Source organism: Corvus moneduloides, chromosome Z (assembly GCF_009650955.1).
Source record: "Corvus moneduloides isolate bCorMon1 chromosome Z, bCorMon1.pri, whole genome shotgun sequence".
Taxonomy (NCBI): domain Eukaryota; kingdom Metazoa; phylum Chordata; class Aves; order Passeriformes; family Corvidae; genus Corvus; species Corvus moneduloides.
This window is the reverse complement of record NC_045511.1, coordinates 51,960,549-51,976,689: the sequence shown is the minus strand read 5'-3', so window position 1 is coordinate 51,976,689 and position 16,141 is coordinate 51,960,549. Positions and strand designations below refer to the sequence as shown.

The following is a 16,141-nucleotide window of genomic DNA, read 5'->3' as shown; positions in this document are numbered from 1 at the left end:
TGAGTTTCTTTAATTTATTCACTGATACTCTCATCTGCAATCATTCACCAAGTACTTTAATGAGACAGCTGCGCCTAAGTAAAGAATAGAAATTCTACTTCTCGGGAACTTTTACTTTTGCCCTAGGGCACTGGAGTCGAGCTTGGAAGTGTCTGGCTGTTTGATTAATGGTGAGCACAGGTATGTTGTAGAGAACACATGACAAAAAAAGTGAAGCAACAATTGGCAACACATGCACTCTTGCTGACTACTACTGTACTAGTTTAGGGATCAAATGGGCATTACAGCTCCAGCTTGATGCTGTGTCATTTCACGTTCTGTGTTGATGTCAGTCAGGTCAGCCTGTAAGTTTAGTGATCCAGAACTGTACTTTTGCTTTCTAGCTTGCCCTGCTTTGCTGACACATGAAAACTGAACTCTTGCATCCTATCCATATACTTCTCCCGTAAAGAAAGGGCTAAATAATTTCCCATTAGAGCTGAGAGTTTCTACAGCTGACAGGTACACCAGGCATGGAATTTCATAGCACAGCAGCATAGTGGTTTGGCTTAGATCTAAATTTTGTATCTGCCTCCAGAGGCTATCACAAGACAATTCAGGAACAGCAGAAATACTCAGTAACAATCTAAGCAAAAATTGATAGGGCTAAATATTCTGTTACGGTATTGGAAGAAACTAATTTTTATTATGGACAAAAACGGCTGTAAAGGCGTGATTCATAAAAATAGGACGGAAGAATTCTCTTCTAGTTACTAGCTAACATGTTAAGTAATAGAAAAAGAGTGATTTCAAGTATTCCAAAATTTCCAAAAATTGCTTCTGTAAGAGCAAAAATTTTTCAAATAGTCATAAAAATTGAATGCTATGAACAGAAGAAAAAATCATGTTTGGCACCATTGCCAAAAAATTCTAAACCAGTAAATCTTACCTCTGTTGATGTAAATTTTAATTTACATAAAGAAACCTTAGAGATTTATTTTTCCTTAAATTTCCACTTTGTAAAGTAAAATTTTCCTAAATATAGAGGGGTTTGCCTGCAGAGCAAGCAGTTGTTTCTAGTAAAAGATGCCTACATTTCAAATAAATGCAAGAAAATACTTCTAACTTTCTGCTTCACCTTGTAGATTTGTATTTATTGGAATTCAGAGGTCTTCATGTATAAGAAGAGTAATACATAGACTTAAGAAGGCAGGGACAGTGAAATCACACGTTTTGAGGTATTAAAAAAAACACTGAAGAATCCAAAAAAAAAAAATCACTGTCCAGGTTAGATAATACACATCTGATGCCATTTGTGCCTTCATCTTAGTATCATCCCAGATGATGCAATGGCATGTTTTTCACATATTTTTATGGTCATTGCCAGTATGAATTCACCTTAATTATCTTTTTAAGACTCACAGTCTGTCCACCAAAAAATAGAGTAAAGTACCAGTGATTCCAAACGAAAGACTCCAAGTTTGACCAGCAGAGTTTTCATGTAGGCCCCATGAAAGATGTTGGTTATGAATGCCTCCAGTTGCCCTTTGCAACCTCAGATCTCCCTTAAGACATTAAAAAGGGAATAAGGATCATTCTTCTTATGCCCCCTCTGGTGTGTTAAAACTTTGACAACCCTCAAATCCCAATTTAAAAACTATTAATGTCTCAATCTGGTCAGTGGGATCAAGTGCCATACAAGATTTTATCCCACACTGGAAATTGGTTGAGCAGCTACTTAGAAGGCAGTTCATTAATCAGCTTGACAGACATGAATACTGCATTTTCTATGTCCAGTAGCTGTTGTGGGTTTGCCTGGCTGCTGCAGAGAACATTACTGCTGCACAGGGGTGAATGTACATTCCCAAGTTCTTGCTCAGCTTTCGGTTGGCCTGTGCTCCCCCAACTAATTGTGCAAACAGGCTTCTGCTTCCAGAAATGTTAACAATGGATGTTCCCTGAGCAACAACCCATTCTTGCAAAAAATCCTGTCTATTAGCAGTTTCCTCTGGAAAATGTCAAGTCCTTATTTCTTATTCAGCTAGAAAGGAATCCACTTTATTATCTTACGATATTACTAAAAAAAAAACAAACTCTTGGCTAGAAATACTGACTGGACATGTCAAAAAGGGACAAAATGGTTACATAATATGTATGGATATTATACTACCTGGCATGTTACAATAAACAAGTTAGAACTAGGTATTCCTCAGGCAGAAAGCCTGGCTGAAAGCCTGTATACCGGGCTGAAAGGAGTATACACCTGATGTCTGTGATGACAACCCATCAAGGGAAAGACTGCTGAAGTTTCTCTACAGGCATTGATTCAATCAGAATTTTGACAGATGAGTGCTTTCTGTAACCTATTTTATTTTATTAAGAGGATCCTTTCAGATCTTAGCAGCTATAGAAAGAATTTTTTCCTATTTCTGCTATGTAACTAGAAATCAAAAAAGTTATTACCTGCCCTGTCACAGGTTTTGTGAAATAGCAACAGAAGGAGCAGGAGAAAGGCTTGTGAGAGAGAGAGAGAGAGAGACACGTATTTGTGCGACATGGTAATGCTGTAGAAATTTTGAAGGCAGTTGTTATCTTTGAGCACACACAGATGGGCATGATCTCCCCTGGCACAAATTGCTGCACACATAGCACAGAACAGCCAGCAACTGGAAATGCATTAATTTGTTTCACAGCAGTTTTAGGATCTTGTAAGGCAAGATCATGAACCTTTACAAATTGTACTTAGTTCAATTGTACATTCTTTCATCTGAAAAGCACCAGTTTAATAGTCTTGCTCTGTTTACACTTATGTGTGCTTGAAGAACTGAGCTTGTTTCTGTTTTTTCTTACCTTTTGAGGGTTTGACTTCATTAATTTGAAAATGAGGTACAAGTAAATACACAGCTGTGGCTCTGACTACCTAAGTCATCTTTGGTAGACCTCTTACATTCTTCGTCCAGTTTTTGTGTTTATGAATTGTAGACATTAGTCTTTCAAGCATTGCTAAGGATTTTGAAACAGTCAATGTCTTAATTTCCTAAATGAAGAAAATTATGCAGCCTGTGAATTGCAAGTGTTCCATTATTCCTAGTTTTCTAACTAGGAAACTTATCATCAGGCTAGCAATTAGTTACTGTTTTTGTCATAAAGGTTGCCTTTTTTCAGTGATCTATTGGACATAGATCACATACATTAGAAACCAGTGGGTATAACCAATCTTTTTTTCTCTACTCTCTACTATTGCCCTTGTTTCTGCAGTATGTGCGTGTGTCTTTTGACACAAAGCCTGACCTCCTTCTGCATCTGATGACCAAAGAGTGGCAACTTGAGCTCCCCAAACTTCTCATCTCTGTGCACGGGGGCCTTCAGAATTTTGAACTTCAGCCAAAACTCAAGCAAGTCTTTGGAAAAGGCCTTATTAAGGCTGCTATGACAACTGGAGCATGGATATTCACTGGAGGAGTAAACACAGGTAAGAGCAATATTGAAATAAAAGCACAGTGGCATCTAGGAGACTTCATCACAAAAAGAAAAAATAAGAATGATGGGATTAGAAAGCCATTCTGTGTTTTATTTTATTAGTAATTCCTGTACTATATGAAAACAAGAAAATGCCAAGTTCATACCAACCTGGCAGCTGGTATAAAACAGAATAAAAAGTTTGCTAAGTATGAAAAGCACACTGTGGAGCTGAAAATAAACCCTCCTGTGAGGCAATTGTACTAGTATATCACCAAGGAAGACTTTGTAAGATCAACTGTAAGCTGCAGGGAAGGGCTACTAATCAAAGTCGTCAAACTCTTATTTTACAAAACTGAAAACACTTTCATCCAGAAAGGACCTTTATTTTATTTAATCAGGTGACCCAAATTATTAAAGGAAAAAAGTTCTGGGTTTTTGATGTGTTGTGAAACTTTTTCCTTACTTGTAGAGAGATCAACCTAATTTTTTGCTATTGCATTTTCATCAAGAGGGATATCTGCCATTTCTAGTCAAAGAGCATCTGTAATACACCAAACAGGTGTCCTAGAGATAGCGGCTGGCCCAGTTCTGCTAGTGGACGACAGCATGTATGCTTTGGGAATAAGCTGCAAAACATAGGTTCCTAGACAAAAAGATTGGCACTGACATCTTTGTTACCCTCCCTAAAGGAGGCAGAAAGGAGGAGAGATTCAGGGAAAAGTGGAAGAAGTTCTGCTAGAGAGAATTGCAACAAGTTTTGGGCTAGGACATGAGCTTGTAAATTCCTATGTTACTCTCATTTGCTGCAGTAGCAAAGCTATAATTTTTTTACTTTAGTAAGAGTATATCTTCTTGCTGTCTCTGGAAAACAATGTAATCATTCTATTGTGTGTTAATTTTGGTGCATTCTGGATCAACTCCTACATGTTTGAATATAAATGCGTAATAGATGTCCTGGACTTGGTATCCAGAGCACATCAAATTTAAAACAATATTCAGTTTTATCACAGCAGCTATATAAGTAGCACAGAATCATAGAATATGCTGAGCTAGAAGCAACCGACAAGGATCAGAGTCCAGCTCCTGGCCCTGCACAGGAGAGCCCCAGGAATCAGACCATGTGTCTCAGAGTGTGATCCAAACACTTTCTGAACTTTGGCAGGCTTGATGCCTGAAGAAAGCAAAGAAGAGAAATGTTTGGACTGTTAGATAAATAGATGCAAATGTAATATGCCCCACCTCTCTTCAAAAGAAGGAATAAAATCAGGTTAATGTTGATCTGTGCCCTGCGGTGGTAATAATATTAGTTGTCAGATACTCTTGTCGTGATGATGGCAAAGACAGATGTAAATTTTATGTTAAAAGTACATCAGAAAAATGTACATGTAGTACACCTCATGCAGTGGATTACCACAGCAACTGTAGAAATCAAACTACAGATATTTTTTTTTTTAAAGGACAGACTATAACACTTGGCAAATGCACAACTGCTTCCTACCATTTTTCAAATCATCATAGTTGCAAATGCCAAAACAGTGCAAATGTACCAGGGAAGTCATCGTAAATACTGTTGAAAAGGACTCTTTTTCCTGTAATCAGAAACAAACTTGACAAAAAAATGTAGTTCAAGTGACTCTCTGCTGTTTTAAAAACATATAATTCCAGAAGCAGTTTTGAAATATCAGTAACCTTTCACTGTCTTTAATTTCTGGAGCAAAGCAGTCGATTGCTCCAGGACTAGGTTTTCAAACTGCATAGCTGAAAATTATTTGTGAAATCATAAAAATTGAGAATTTCTTAATACAGTCTCTTTTGTTGAAGATGAATTTTTAAATTGGTTTCTCTTTAGGAAAATTATAATTTAAAAGTCCTGAAAAACTGCTGTTGGACTGAGAATCAGTGATGTGGGAGAGACAGTGCATACCTGGCTATAAACATGGCTGTTTTTCTGAATATTCATGTCATGCTGAAAGTTGATTATTCTAAATAGCAGGAAATTTTGCAGTCTGGACAGATTTTCTGCTTTAAAACCTTTGGGCTTTAGCTCATGGCAGGTACAAGGTTGGGTTTTTTTTAAACTTTCCACCACAGGAAGAATACTAGACTCTATGACTTAGAGGATCTGTTAGGTTGTGGGGAGTTTTCTTACTTGGGTCATTTACAGTTCAGAAAACTACAACCAAAATCATAACAATTGTGTGACTGTTGTAATTTCTATCCAGTCACCATGAAATTGTGAAATTTGAGCAATATGGAAACTCAGTAACTGAGAATCAGATAATATCTGCAGCAAACAACGGGTCTGCTTCGGTGCAGCCACGTCCTAAAAACAGTTGTTGATAGACATATTTCAAAAGATTATTGTATTAAAAGAAAGGAGGAATGACACTTGTCCTTTGCACAGAGGTACCACTGAAAGACCGCCAAAGCTGGTCTAGGGCAAGCAAGAAGCACTTGGAAGAATGCTTGGAGCAGTCATTCTCTCTGTACTAGTTTCTGTTTTCTCACTGATTCCCAGGGTGGGTTCTAATACTCTGCTGGAAGCTATCTCAGGTGACTGAGTTTGTTCGGAAAGAGTGGCAAAATAGCTTCATCACAGAGTAGCATAATGATGTTTTCACATTTCCATCCTTGATGGGAGCATTTGTGTACAAGCTGCACTTCTGAGGGAGTTGGGGAGTGGGGAGCACAGTTAATTCCTATGCTTCCTTCTGTGCTTGGAAATACACAAATGCTTGCATGCACGTGTAAGCACAAGTGCAGATAAGTAAGCTGCAGTCAACCGTCAGCATTTCTATTCTTCTTTCTAGAGCTGTGTATTTTTTTCTTAAAACTTCATTTATTAATTTTTGGATTCAATAAAATGGATTCACAGAAATACTCTAATTATAATAAACAGGAATGTATTCATAGTTTTACTAAATTGTAAGGATAGGCATAGGTATTCCCTAAAAACAAGTCTATACTAAATCCATATGATAATGAACAAAAAAGACATAATTATGAATTTCTGTTTTATGCTGTTTCTTTGCCAGGGGTCATTCGGCATGTTGGAGATGCCCTGAAAGATCATGCCTCAAAATCTCGAGGGAAGATCTGCACCATCGGTATAGCTCCCTGGGGCATTGTGGAAAATCAGGAGGATCTGATTGGCAAAGATGTAAGACCGATATAAATATAGATGACCTTCAGTATCTATAAGTCTTCCAGCTATTTATCCTGTCCTCTCCATCCCTCACTTAGCAATTCCTCTTAGAATTATTGTCTGCAGCAAAAAATCAATATATACACAGGTTTTTCATTAGGGTTGATGGCAGGTTTTGACACGGCAACAATAAAAATTCCTGCACTCAATGTTCTTTAAAAAAAAATTATGAGGAAAATTCATTAAAAGCTATTCTTATATTGAAAATATATCAAAGATTCATCCTTAGAACTTCATGAACCCAGCAGAGTGCTTAAGAAAACACTGATTGCAAAACTTGAAGTCTGATTTATTTTCAAACAATAACTTCAATGTGATGCATTGGTTAAACTCAAAATTGTAGACCATCCTCCTTAGAATATATCTGCTCCCATACATTTTTTATTGATGCAATTTTGAAAGGTCTTATTGGGTATTGTAGGTAAGAGCAGACTTCAAATAATTCACCTCCTGAAGAATGGGGCTGGTGTTTCTCCTATTCCTTCACACCTTTCTTCTCTTTTAAAACTATACTGTAAAACAGAAAGATTAACCCCCTGATTTTAAATACATTAATAGTTTGCCTATTCTGGTTATTTATTACCTGAAGCTTTTCTGAACCCATTTTTTTCTCACATCTGGTTCATTCCTAAGAAATCTGACTGAGAACCAGTGGCTAACTATAAGAGATACAGTTTTCAATCTACAAAAGAACTTGTTTCTTGTCTTCATTAGTCTAACCCATTCTTCTCTGCATGTTCTGTATCCATGAGCAAGTTGGGAAGGGGAAGAAGATTCAAGTATCCGTTAGGTCAGAGGAACTACAATGATTATGAAGAAAATTATCCAACTGCAGTTCATTGCAATTCACTATGAAAGTACAGCTGTTAGGGGGAACTGTATTAGCATGGGGTTTTGGACTCTAATACGCACAAACAAGCGGGATGGGACTTTGCCACAGTAATTCTGAGCCACTAATGAGCTATGAGGTGCAGAGCAGAAAGTGATTAGCAGAAACAGCTAAGCACAAGAATGAGTTGTATCTTCTTAAAGAAGTGTAACGAACACATCATTTTCAAATAAACAGTCTTTAGTGATTAGGCACAGGGTTCTGGAAACATTGCAGGAACAAAGAAGTCAAGAAAAACCAGAAAATTAGCCATAAATTTTGGAACATTGCTATTCCTTCATTACTTTTTTCCATCCATTGGAAAGTTACCTACCTCTGTTTTCAGGTAGTCACCACCTGTTAAAGGGGATCTAGAGCCTTCTTTGGCAGAAAGAGCTAAAAAAAGAAGTTGATTTCCCAGGTGTTCCAGCCAAGTGGAATGGCTCCTCCGATTTCTGATTACTTTAATTAATGCTTTCCTCTAAATATCATTCCAATTTAACTGGAAACCAAGAAGTTGTATGGTAATTTTATTATTAAAAAAAGCAACTTTTTAAAAAATGAACTTTCTGATTAAATCAAGAAAGAATACTTACTCTGATCTTCAGACAGAAAGTGAAACAAGTTTAATATGAATTTACAACTAATTTGGATAAGGTCTTCTATTAATGCAGACACAATTTTATCAGTAGGGTTACAATTACAGGGTCATCACTAAGGATAAAAATATTTTCAATTATACCTTTGATAGACAAAAAAAACCTTTTCCTCTCAACCTCCTTCCCCCTAATAGTTTTATAAAATTATTGGTCAGTGGCATGATGTAATGCTGAAGCACTTCTGGTTTTATCCATCTCTGATGCGCATGTAATGATACCGCTTTATGCTTACTGATATCGAATTTTGTCTTCCACTTTATTGCATCATCATGCTGCTTTATGAAGACCTTAGTCCACTGAAATATTTGTAAGTTTTTCACCCTCTAATTAATCACAAAGCCCTTACAACTATGTTGAACAGAATACAATACAGCTTGAGGTAGGCCATTTATGTCACTAAATCTTCTTAGTAAGAGTCTTCACAAAAATTAACTTTTCCTTCTCACGGTTTTCCCGCCCTCCCCTCTGGCTTTCCTTAGTTACTTATGCCTCAAAGGGCTTTCTCTCTTATTCAATGCATGCAGTTTCTTTAGAAGCATTTGGTGAAGAAGCTGTTTTGGAAGCTTTTTAAAAATCAAAGTGTGCTGTATTGACTGTCTCATTAGAGGTGAATGCTGTGAAATGAACCGAGAAGGGGAAATGTAAATAGCACCATAAGCATGTAAAATGAATCATCATTAAGCAAGAAGCAAAGGCCACAAAGGATTATACAAGGGGGGAAAAAAGGCAACCAGTAGTAAAAGACTTGTTGAACTCCAGCATTAATGTGGATTTATGCCTATATGCACTATGTCTAGTTAAATTATGATCAGAACTGAAAAGTTATCAAAACATACCCTTCCAGCATCAGATAGACACAGAAGACTGTCATAGTCATGGGGTTTGGAGGGACAGGGCGTGCGCAGGGGGAGCTGTGGCCATTGCACATGCCCCAGTGCATGTGGCCTCCCTGTGCCTCGTGGCGAGTGAGGCATGCTCGGCAGAGGTGCTCCTCTGCTAATGCCTCAGCCTGTGCCTGGCCTGTATGGATCCAGCAGTCCTGGCTGAGGGGTTTAATTATATTTACCAGCCCTTCCAAATGAGCCAGCCTTGGGCAATTGCAGGGGCTTTCCGCATAAAGAAAACTGACCAAGTCAAAGGAAATATTATTGCTGTTTGCTCTTTGTTATATTGTGATGATTAAATATCCCTGAAGAGACATGTCTTACTCCAGTACTATAAAAGCAATATAGCAGAAAACAGTGCAACTCTTAACACTCTCAGATTCTAATTTAAAAACAGAGGACACAAGGGAGTTAGTTGCCTAATTTCCCCATATTTTCTGATAAAACTGAGGAAGTGGCTTGCTCAGTCTAGTAGAAAACTGTGATTACAAACAAGTTTCTTCCTACCTACAGAACCATTCTCCCTTCTAAAGGAGTACTCTTTGTAAGTCATTGTACCGTGCATGTCTTTACTTCCAGGGTCTGTTCAGTCCTCATTTGAATTTAATTCCAAGTCACCTCAGTAGGAGACCAGGGGCAAAGAGGAGGACTGGCATATTTGTAGCATATATGGAGAATTTGGACTGCGGTATTTCCAGGACCCTCTGAGTTAAGTCAGGAACTATTCTGTTCCCTGGTGTGCTCCAGAGCAACGAGGCTGCACAGATGGCTCGATTTGAACAACTGCTCAAAGAGTAGCTGCTACTCTTTGAGAAGCAAAGCATGCATCTCTTTCTTTTTCCATAACTACTTTGAGCACACAGTTTGTCTCAAATTCTTTGCCTTCACATAGACTGCTCAGATTCATGCACTGGTTCACATGGCACTTGCCTGCTCGTTGTCATGGTGAGTTACCCTGAGAGATTTTTCAAGTGCTGTCCCTGTGTTGAGTGTCATGTGCCCACAGGGAATCTAAGCAGAACAATGCTTCTCATTCAAGCTTGCTGCCACCTCAGGGTGCAAAGGCAAGGACTGGGGTCAGCCCAGCCCTTCACCTACTGGCAGAATGCCCTCAACCCATACAGCAGGAGTACTGCTTCACAGCACAGCTGCTATTGCATTCATTAAACTGTATTTGGAGGGACTGTCTTGAGCATAAACTGTTTCTTTCAGCTCTGCAGAAGAAGATGTCAAGGGACGTTATTCCCTATTCTCTCTATTCTCAATGCAAGGTTGCATGGGACTTTGAGAAATCTGGTCTAGTGGAACGTGTCCCTGCCCATGGCAGGGGGATTGGAACTGGATGGTCTCTAAGGTCACTTCCAGCCCAAACCATCGTATGATTCTATGGCTGTAAAAAGAGGAGGGTAAGACAGCTTAAAGTCAAAGTTTTTTCCAGCTATTTAACTTGCCTGTGAAGTGCAAGGGGTTGAAAAGAACAGAGTAGAAACTACAAGAGTCAGAAATCAAAGATTTGCTGACTGTTGTGGAAGTGCAAGTAACCTCAAGGAAGTAGCCTCAAAGCCTAGGATGTTCTTGCCTTCTTGAAGATTTTGCTTATCCTATTCTCAGGAAGAGTCTGACAGTGTGGTTTGAGAAATTTTATTGTTAAAAAAAAATTCAGATGTTGAATTGTGCATGCTTTGAACAGTTCAATTGAAAATAATTGTAGTCTCATTTTCACATCCATAAAATCTATTAATAATGTGATTCCCCTTGTAGCTAAACACAGAACAAAAGCCTTCTAATAGGCTAGTGTTCTAATCTGTCCTGCAGCAGCATTACTGAGTCAATATATGAAGGCTTTGGGACTGCAGCTCATTAGAACTGCAGATCAAGCTGTCACAGTTAGAGAGTTTTGAGCTGTGGCTCTGAGGAACAAACCACAACCTGTCAGTGGAATTGCCTACACAGTGGCCTGTGTACCGGTTTGGCCAAATTTAGAAATATACTCTGAGAGAAGGCACAACCACCCCTCCCCCACCAGGTTCGGGAAGAAAATAAATTTTCCTCAAAGGAAAGTGAAAGAGATAAAAACTATTTATTTAACAAACACACGGAAAAGGAAAATAATGCTAAATAATAAAATCTCTCGCTGTGGAGAAAAACCTGGGAAAGTGTTCGACTCCTCCCTTTGGTCTCTTCAGAGCTGGGGCTTGGCCCAGGGCCAGGCCCTCTGTGCCCGGTGGAAAGTCCTCCCGATGTGCTCTGAGGTTGAAGAAATCAAGCAGTCCAGTAGAAAAGGGGAAAAATCCGAAATTCCAGGGAAGGAAAAATTCAACTCTCAGTCTCTCTCCGGAGAAAAAGCAGCTGAACCACTGGCCAAAAAACTGTCCTGGGCGCAGCAAGCCGGGTGCTTCCTCCCTCCCCTGCCGCAGTGGGGAAAACCAATTGCTATCTGTGTGTGACCTTGAGCAAGCTGCAAACTGCTTTGAAAAAGTTTTGCTCAGTTTTTTCCTTCCTCCTCTCAGGCTCAGTTTAGAGGCATAGAAAGGCACAGGAATTAATTTCTGGGCATAGGCAGCAATATGGGATACACATCATAAGGTCACCCCAAGACAACCTGTAATCATACAATGAACGGGCAACCCAAGGGATTCCTCTGCTGTCAGACCTTGCTTGTGTCCATTTATTGAGAGACAGGGTGGTTATCAGTTTAAAAGATCTGCACAGTTTTAGTTTGATTTTATTTGCTTCTTAGGGATGTGAGAAAGAACCTTCCTTTTCTTTCTGACAGAGGCATGGGGTACATGGTTTCTGTATCTGTAGAAGATAGCTATTAAACATGTTCCAGCAGTGTACTGATATTTGTTGTCATACTCACATGTAGAGTAAATTGTTATGAATGAGGCACCAAAAGAAATCTGAGCCAGAGCTGTTCTCACGTAGTGCACTGCCTTGCTGTTGGCCAGCTGCCCTCTAGGTCTTCTCAGACTATTCCCTCCCTTTCGCAGGATGAACAGCTTAGAGAGTACCCTTTGCATGACAGTTTATAACGGCAAAAGAAGTTTGTGGATTTTTTTCTTGCCAGCTAAAAGTTGATCAAAGTTAGGCAGACATTCACAAGTGAAAATTATGTATAAAGGGAGATCTCTGGCTAAAGAATTGCTAACATTTATTATTATTAACATGTATTATTTTTAAAGAATTATGTCTCAGAGATCTCTTTAGAATTACAAAGGGAGAAAAGCTTAGGAATAAATCAATAACTTATTATATTTCTGTCTGGAAGCATTTATGTCAAATTTTGAGTGTATGCATTTGTGCATTAAAAGCACAAGACCTGAAAAATGAAAAATGTCAGAACTCTGAAGAAAATTCCTTGCAGATAAAGGATAGCCCAGTTGAGTTTTCTAACAAGACATTACAGAATTTCTTCATCTAGGAGTTCATTTTTCAGATTTTCAGTTACATCTCTCCGAAAAGACAAGATATAACAGCAGAAAGGCAGGGAACAGTATTGCTAGAAAACCTTTGAAGTATCAGCCAGGATGCCTTGACACACCACCATTTCTTTTGCCATGTTAGCACAGTCTTACTCATGTCAACAGACACCCACCGAAGCACCTGACAGCCTGATGCAGCCCAGTGCTACTATTTGGTCTGTCTGGTGGATATGACTGGGGTAACTCTGTGGCAGTTTACTCAGTCTGCTGCACGGTTTCTCCTGATGAAATCAAATAAAAGAAGTGAAGCAAATTCCCCATTGAACAGAAACTTTCTAAAGCTGTTGTGAACACAAATGACTGCCTTTTTACTAGTGCATGGAGTGGGCCAATACTTTTTTCCAAGAAAATTGAAAATGTGGTGTAATATCATGTGTACACCTCTGCAAGAGTGGAACTCACCTGTGTGTCCGTACAGTATCTCCAGTGCTGGTGGCTCTGGATGAGCCAACACTGGAGGCATGAGGCTGGGTGGGGGTCTGTGAAGGGAGAGTCAAAGATTTTGGTCAGAGCAAGGTGAGACTTTACAAAAATGCTCTTGCTCTGTCAGCACCGCGCAGGATATACAGAGTGTGTGTGTGTGTGTGTAGTCACCCAGACCTTTGAACCACTGACCATTAGCTGGATTTTAAAAGGAAACAGTGAACACTGATGCTACTGAAACGTTACCATAGAAAACCCTTTAAGCCATGTCTGCATCTGAGAGAGCAGTGTTAAGGTCATTTTCTACTGTACACATAAACGACAGTAATGCTCAAGTGCAGTACTGTAATTTTGATTTTTTCTTTTGTTTCATCTTGTCAGCTCGTATCTTGAATTGATTTAGTTCAGAGGTTCTTTTCTGTTTAGTATACCTTCTTTTTCCTCTGTCATTCAAATGCAGGTGGTCCGACCATACCAGACAATGTCCAATCCCATGAGCAAGTTGACAGTGCTCAACAGCATGCATTCTCATTTCATTTTGGCTGACAATGGTACTACTGGTAAATATGGAGCAGAGGTGAAGCTTCGTAGACACCTGGAAAAGCACATTTCACTTCAGAAGATAAATACGAGTGAGTAACATGTTGCTTGTATTTCTTGCTTAAAATTGCAATTGTATAAAAACCACTCAGCATAAAGAAGCAATAATTCTGCATATTTGGGGGAGTAGCTCTACTGTCTATGGTGAGCATGAGCTAAGAAAAGCAGATAATGATGAACAATGTTAATAAAATTTTATTTTAGAGTGCAGTGGGTAGAGGCACAGCACAAATAACTGGATTTGTTTCTGCTAAGTTTCAAGCAGTATTGGTTAAGGTTCAGATTCCACTTACGTCTTTGGTAGCCTCTCTTCCATATAACTGTGTACAGTTAGGTTGTCCTTCATTCACTAAAGAATAAGGTGAAACTAATACAGTTAAAGAAAAGGGTGACAAAAAGTAAAGGAGAGCTTTTTTTTCATAAATGTTTTGTAGGTTGAAGAGCCACTGATATTTTTTGGCTGTGGGAGTGTTCCGTAGAAGTGCTACTATACCTTTGCACTTTGCTTGTTAGTTTCTCCTAGGGAGCTGTCATTAGCCAAAGCCAGAACCAGTATGAGGTTAGGTGGTCCTTTCACTTCACCTTTTGCAATCCTGATGATATCACATCATGATCAGACAGAAGCCTCAGTTTTTCTCTCAAAGTTATATTTTTTCTTTTCATGTATCACTTTCCTGCCTAAAAAAAGGAATAGTCACCTGAATAAGCATTTCTGCTTGGATAAAATAAAATATGATATCTCAATGTTAGTATAATTATCTCTGTAGTGTACACGTGCTTGATGTAGTGTACACATGCTTTGAGATGGGGACTTAATTTCAATTCTGTTTTTGGTCTCACAAACGTCAGGGTTGTACCTCCATAAGATTTCTTTAAGAATGAAAACAGATAGAGTTTTTCAAAAGTGATCATATGCACAGCCTTTCTGCTGTGCAACAACTCTCTTTAAACATGCAGTTTTGAGGAATGGTGAAACTTTTTGTGACGTAGGCATGTGAAACTGGAATGAGACTAGGAAAAGCATTTAGCTCTCAGGCATCAGATGACAAGGAGTTACAGGCAGAACCAATGGGGTGAATATAAACTAGTATGTTCTTCATGCTTGATAAAGTTTTCTGCATGATTAGTATAATCTTTGTTTAAATTGAAATGATGTGCCATTTACAGCCTTCAACACCATTGCATGAACTACAGGCACTACAGGCTTACTGTTTTTAGGATGTCAGACTTATATTGCTTGTTCTCAGAGAGCACTATGTAGATATGCACAAAATGTGTGCCTCATAAGCAGTGGGTGCATGCCTAGGAGCTTCCTTAGCAGATGAAGATAGTATAATCTAATCCTAACTCAACCAGCAACAAAAATGCACATTTGAAAATGGCGTGTCATGAAACTATGTGAAATTGTGGCATAAATAGCAATTCTTTTGAAGGCATTTATGAGAAAAATGTGAGCTTTTACAGTTTACAGCACAACGTTTTGATGGCAAAATCTTATCTTAAAAAATAAATCTCTTTAGAAAGACTTAATTCAGATTTGGTCAAGAGGCTTATCTTTTGAAAAGTGACTGATGTATGGAACTCCAGATTTGGTGGTTCAAGTCAAATGCTTGCCCGACTTCTTCAATTACAAAAAAGGAAGGATTTCTCTTTTCTGGTTTCTTTCTGCAGTACCCCAGACATAGACAAGAGTAAGCATTCTCCTTTTCACTTTCCTCTGTGACAGAAACTCTCTGCCATTTAACAACTCGCTCCCTCTCTGTCTTATAAACACAAAGATACTTGGATCTCACAACACTTCCTCAAAATAGAAATGTGAAAAAATTGTTCAAAAAGAAGACTGCCGATGAGATTTGTACATCTTGTTTCAGTGACATCCAGAATGTTTCTGCCATGTTTTGTTTTTCTTTGCTTTAAAAGAGGGTGATTGAGTCCTGCCCACCCTCTAGTTAATAGGAAGTTAGCCATATGGGTGAGAAAGACCACCTGCCTTGCTGGGTCAGCTAAACAGATGGCCACTTTCCGATGCTTTCCTTTACCCTTATTTATAGCAGAGCAATGTAGATCCTCCATCCTGTGCGTGACAGGGCATTGCTGCCAAGGGATTTTTATCCAAATGGGAGTCTGTGCAGCCATGCATGTATGTCATTACTTACTATATTCCAGTTGTAAGCATGTGGAATGAGGGAAAACACTGACAGAGTCACAATTTTCTTTGCTGAAGAGTCAGGAAAGGGTGCAATTTTTAGTTAATCACTAAAAAAAGAGTCTGCTCTAGCAAACAGAACAGATTTAAGAACTAGTAAACAATGGGTAACTTTCTATTTCACAGCCTGTCCCTAGCCAATAGTGCTGAAAGTAGATTTTATTCTTATTTTTAAGCCTGCCTGAGTTTTACATGCTAGGCTTGTCATTTCTTCTTACTTATTTTCCTTTGCTTTAACTATGTCTTTCTACAGTGCAGTGATAGTTCTCCTGGATATTTGGGGTCACATGCTGTTCACAAAGGGAAGCTTTAAACTTGTTCTCACATATTGAAGACACAGAAAATAGCTTTCCCTTCAAATAGACTAGGA

At 38.7% G+C, this 16,141-nt stretch overlaps 1 protein-coding gene across 9 annotated transcripts in view; it reads left to right on the top strand.

Moving 5' to 3' along the window:
• TRPM3 (transient receptor potential cation channel subfamily M member 3) overlaps nucleotides 1-16,141 on the top strand; it is a 404,943-nt gene that overhangs the window by 270,382 nt on the left and 118,420 nt on the right. For all 9 annotated transcript variants that reach the window (XM_032097560.1, XM_032097555.1, XM_032097559.1 and 6 more), the window contains exons 4-6: nucleotides 3,238-3,451; nucleotides 6,477-6,601; nucleotides 13,426-13,597. In XM_032097560.1, the coding sequence (XP_031953451.1) occupies nucleotides 3,238-3,451; nucleotides 6,477-6,601; nucleotides 13,426-13,597 (511 nt within the window). The remainder of the gene's footprint in view (nucleotides 1-3,237; nucleotides 3,452-6,476; nucleotides 6,602-13,425; nucleotides 13,598-16,141) is intronic.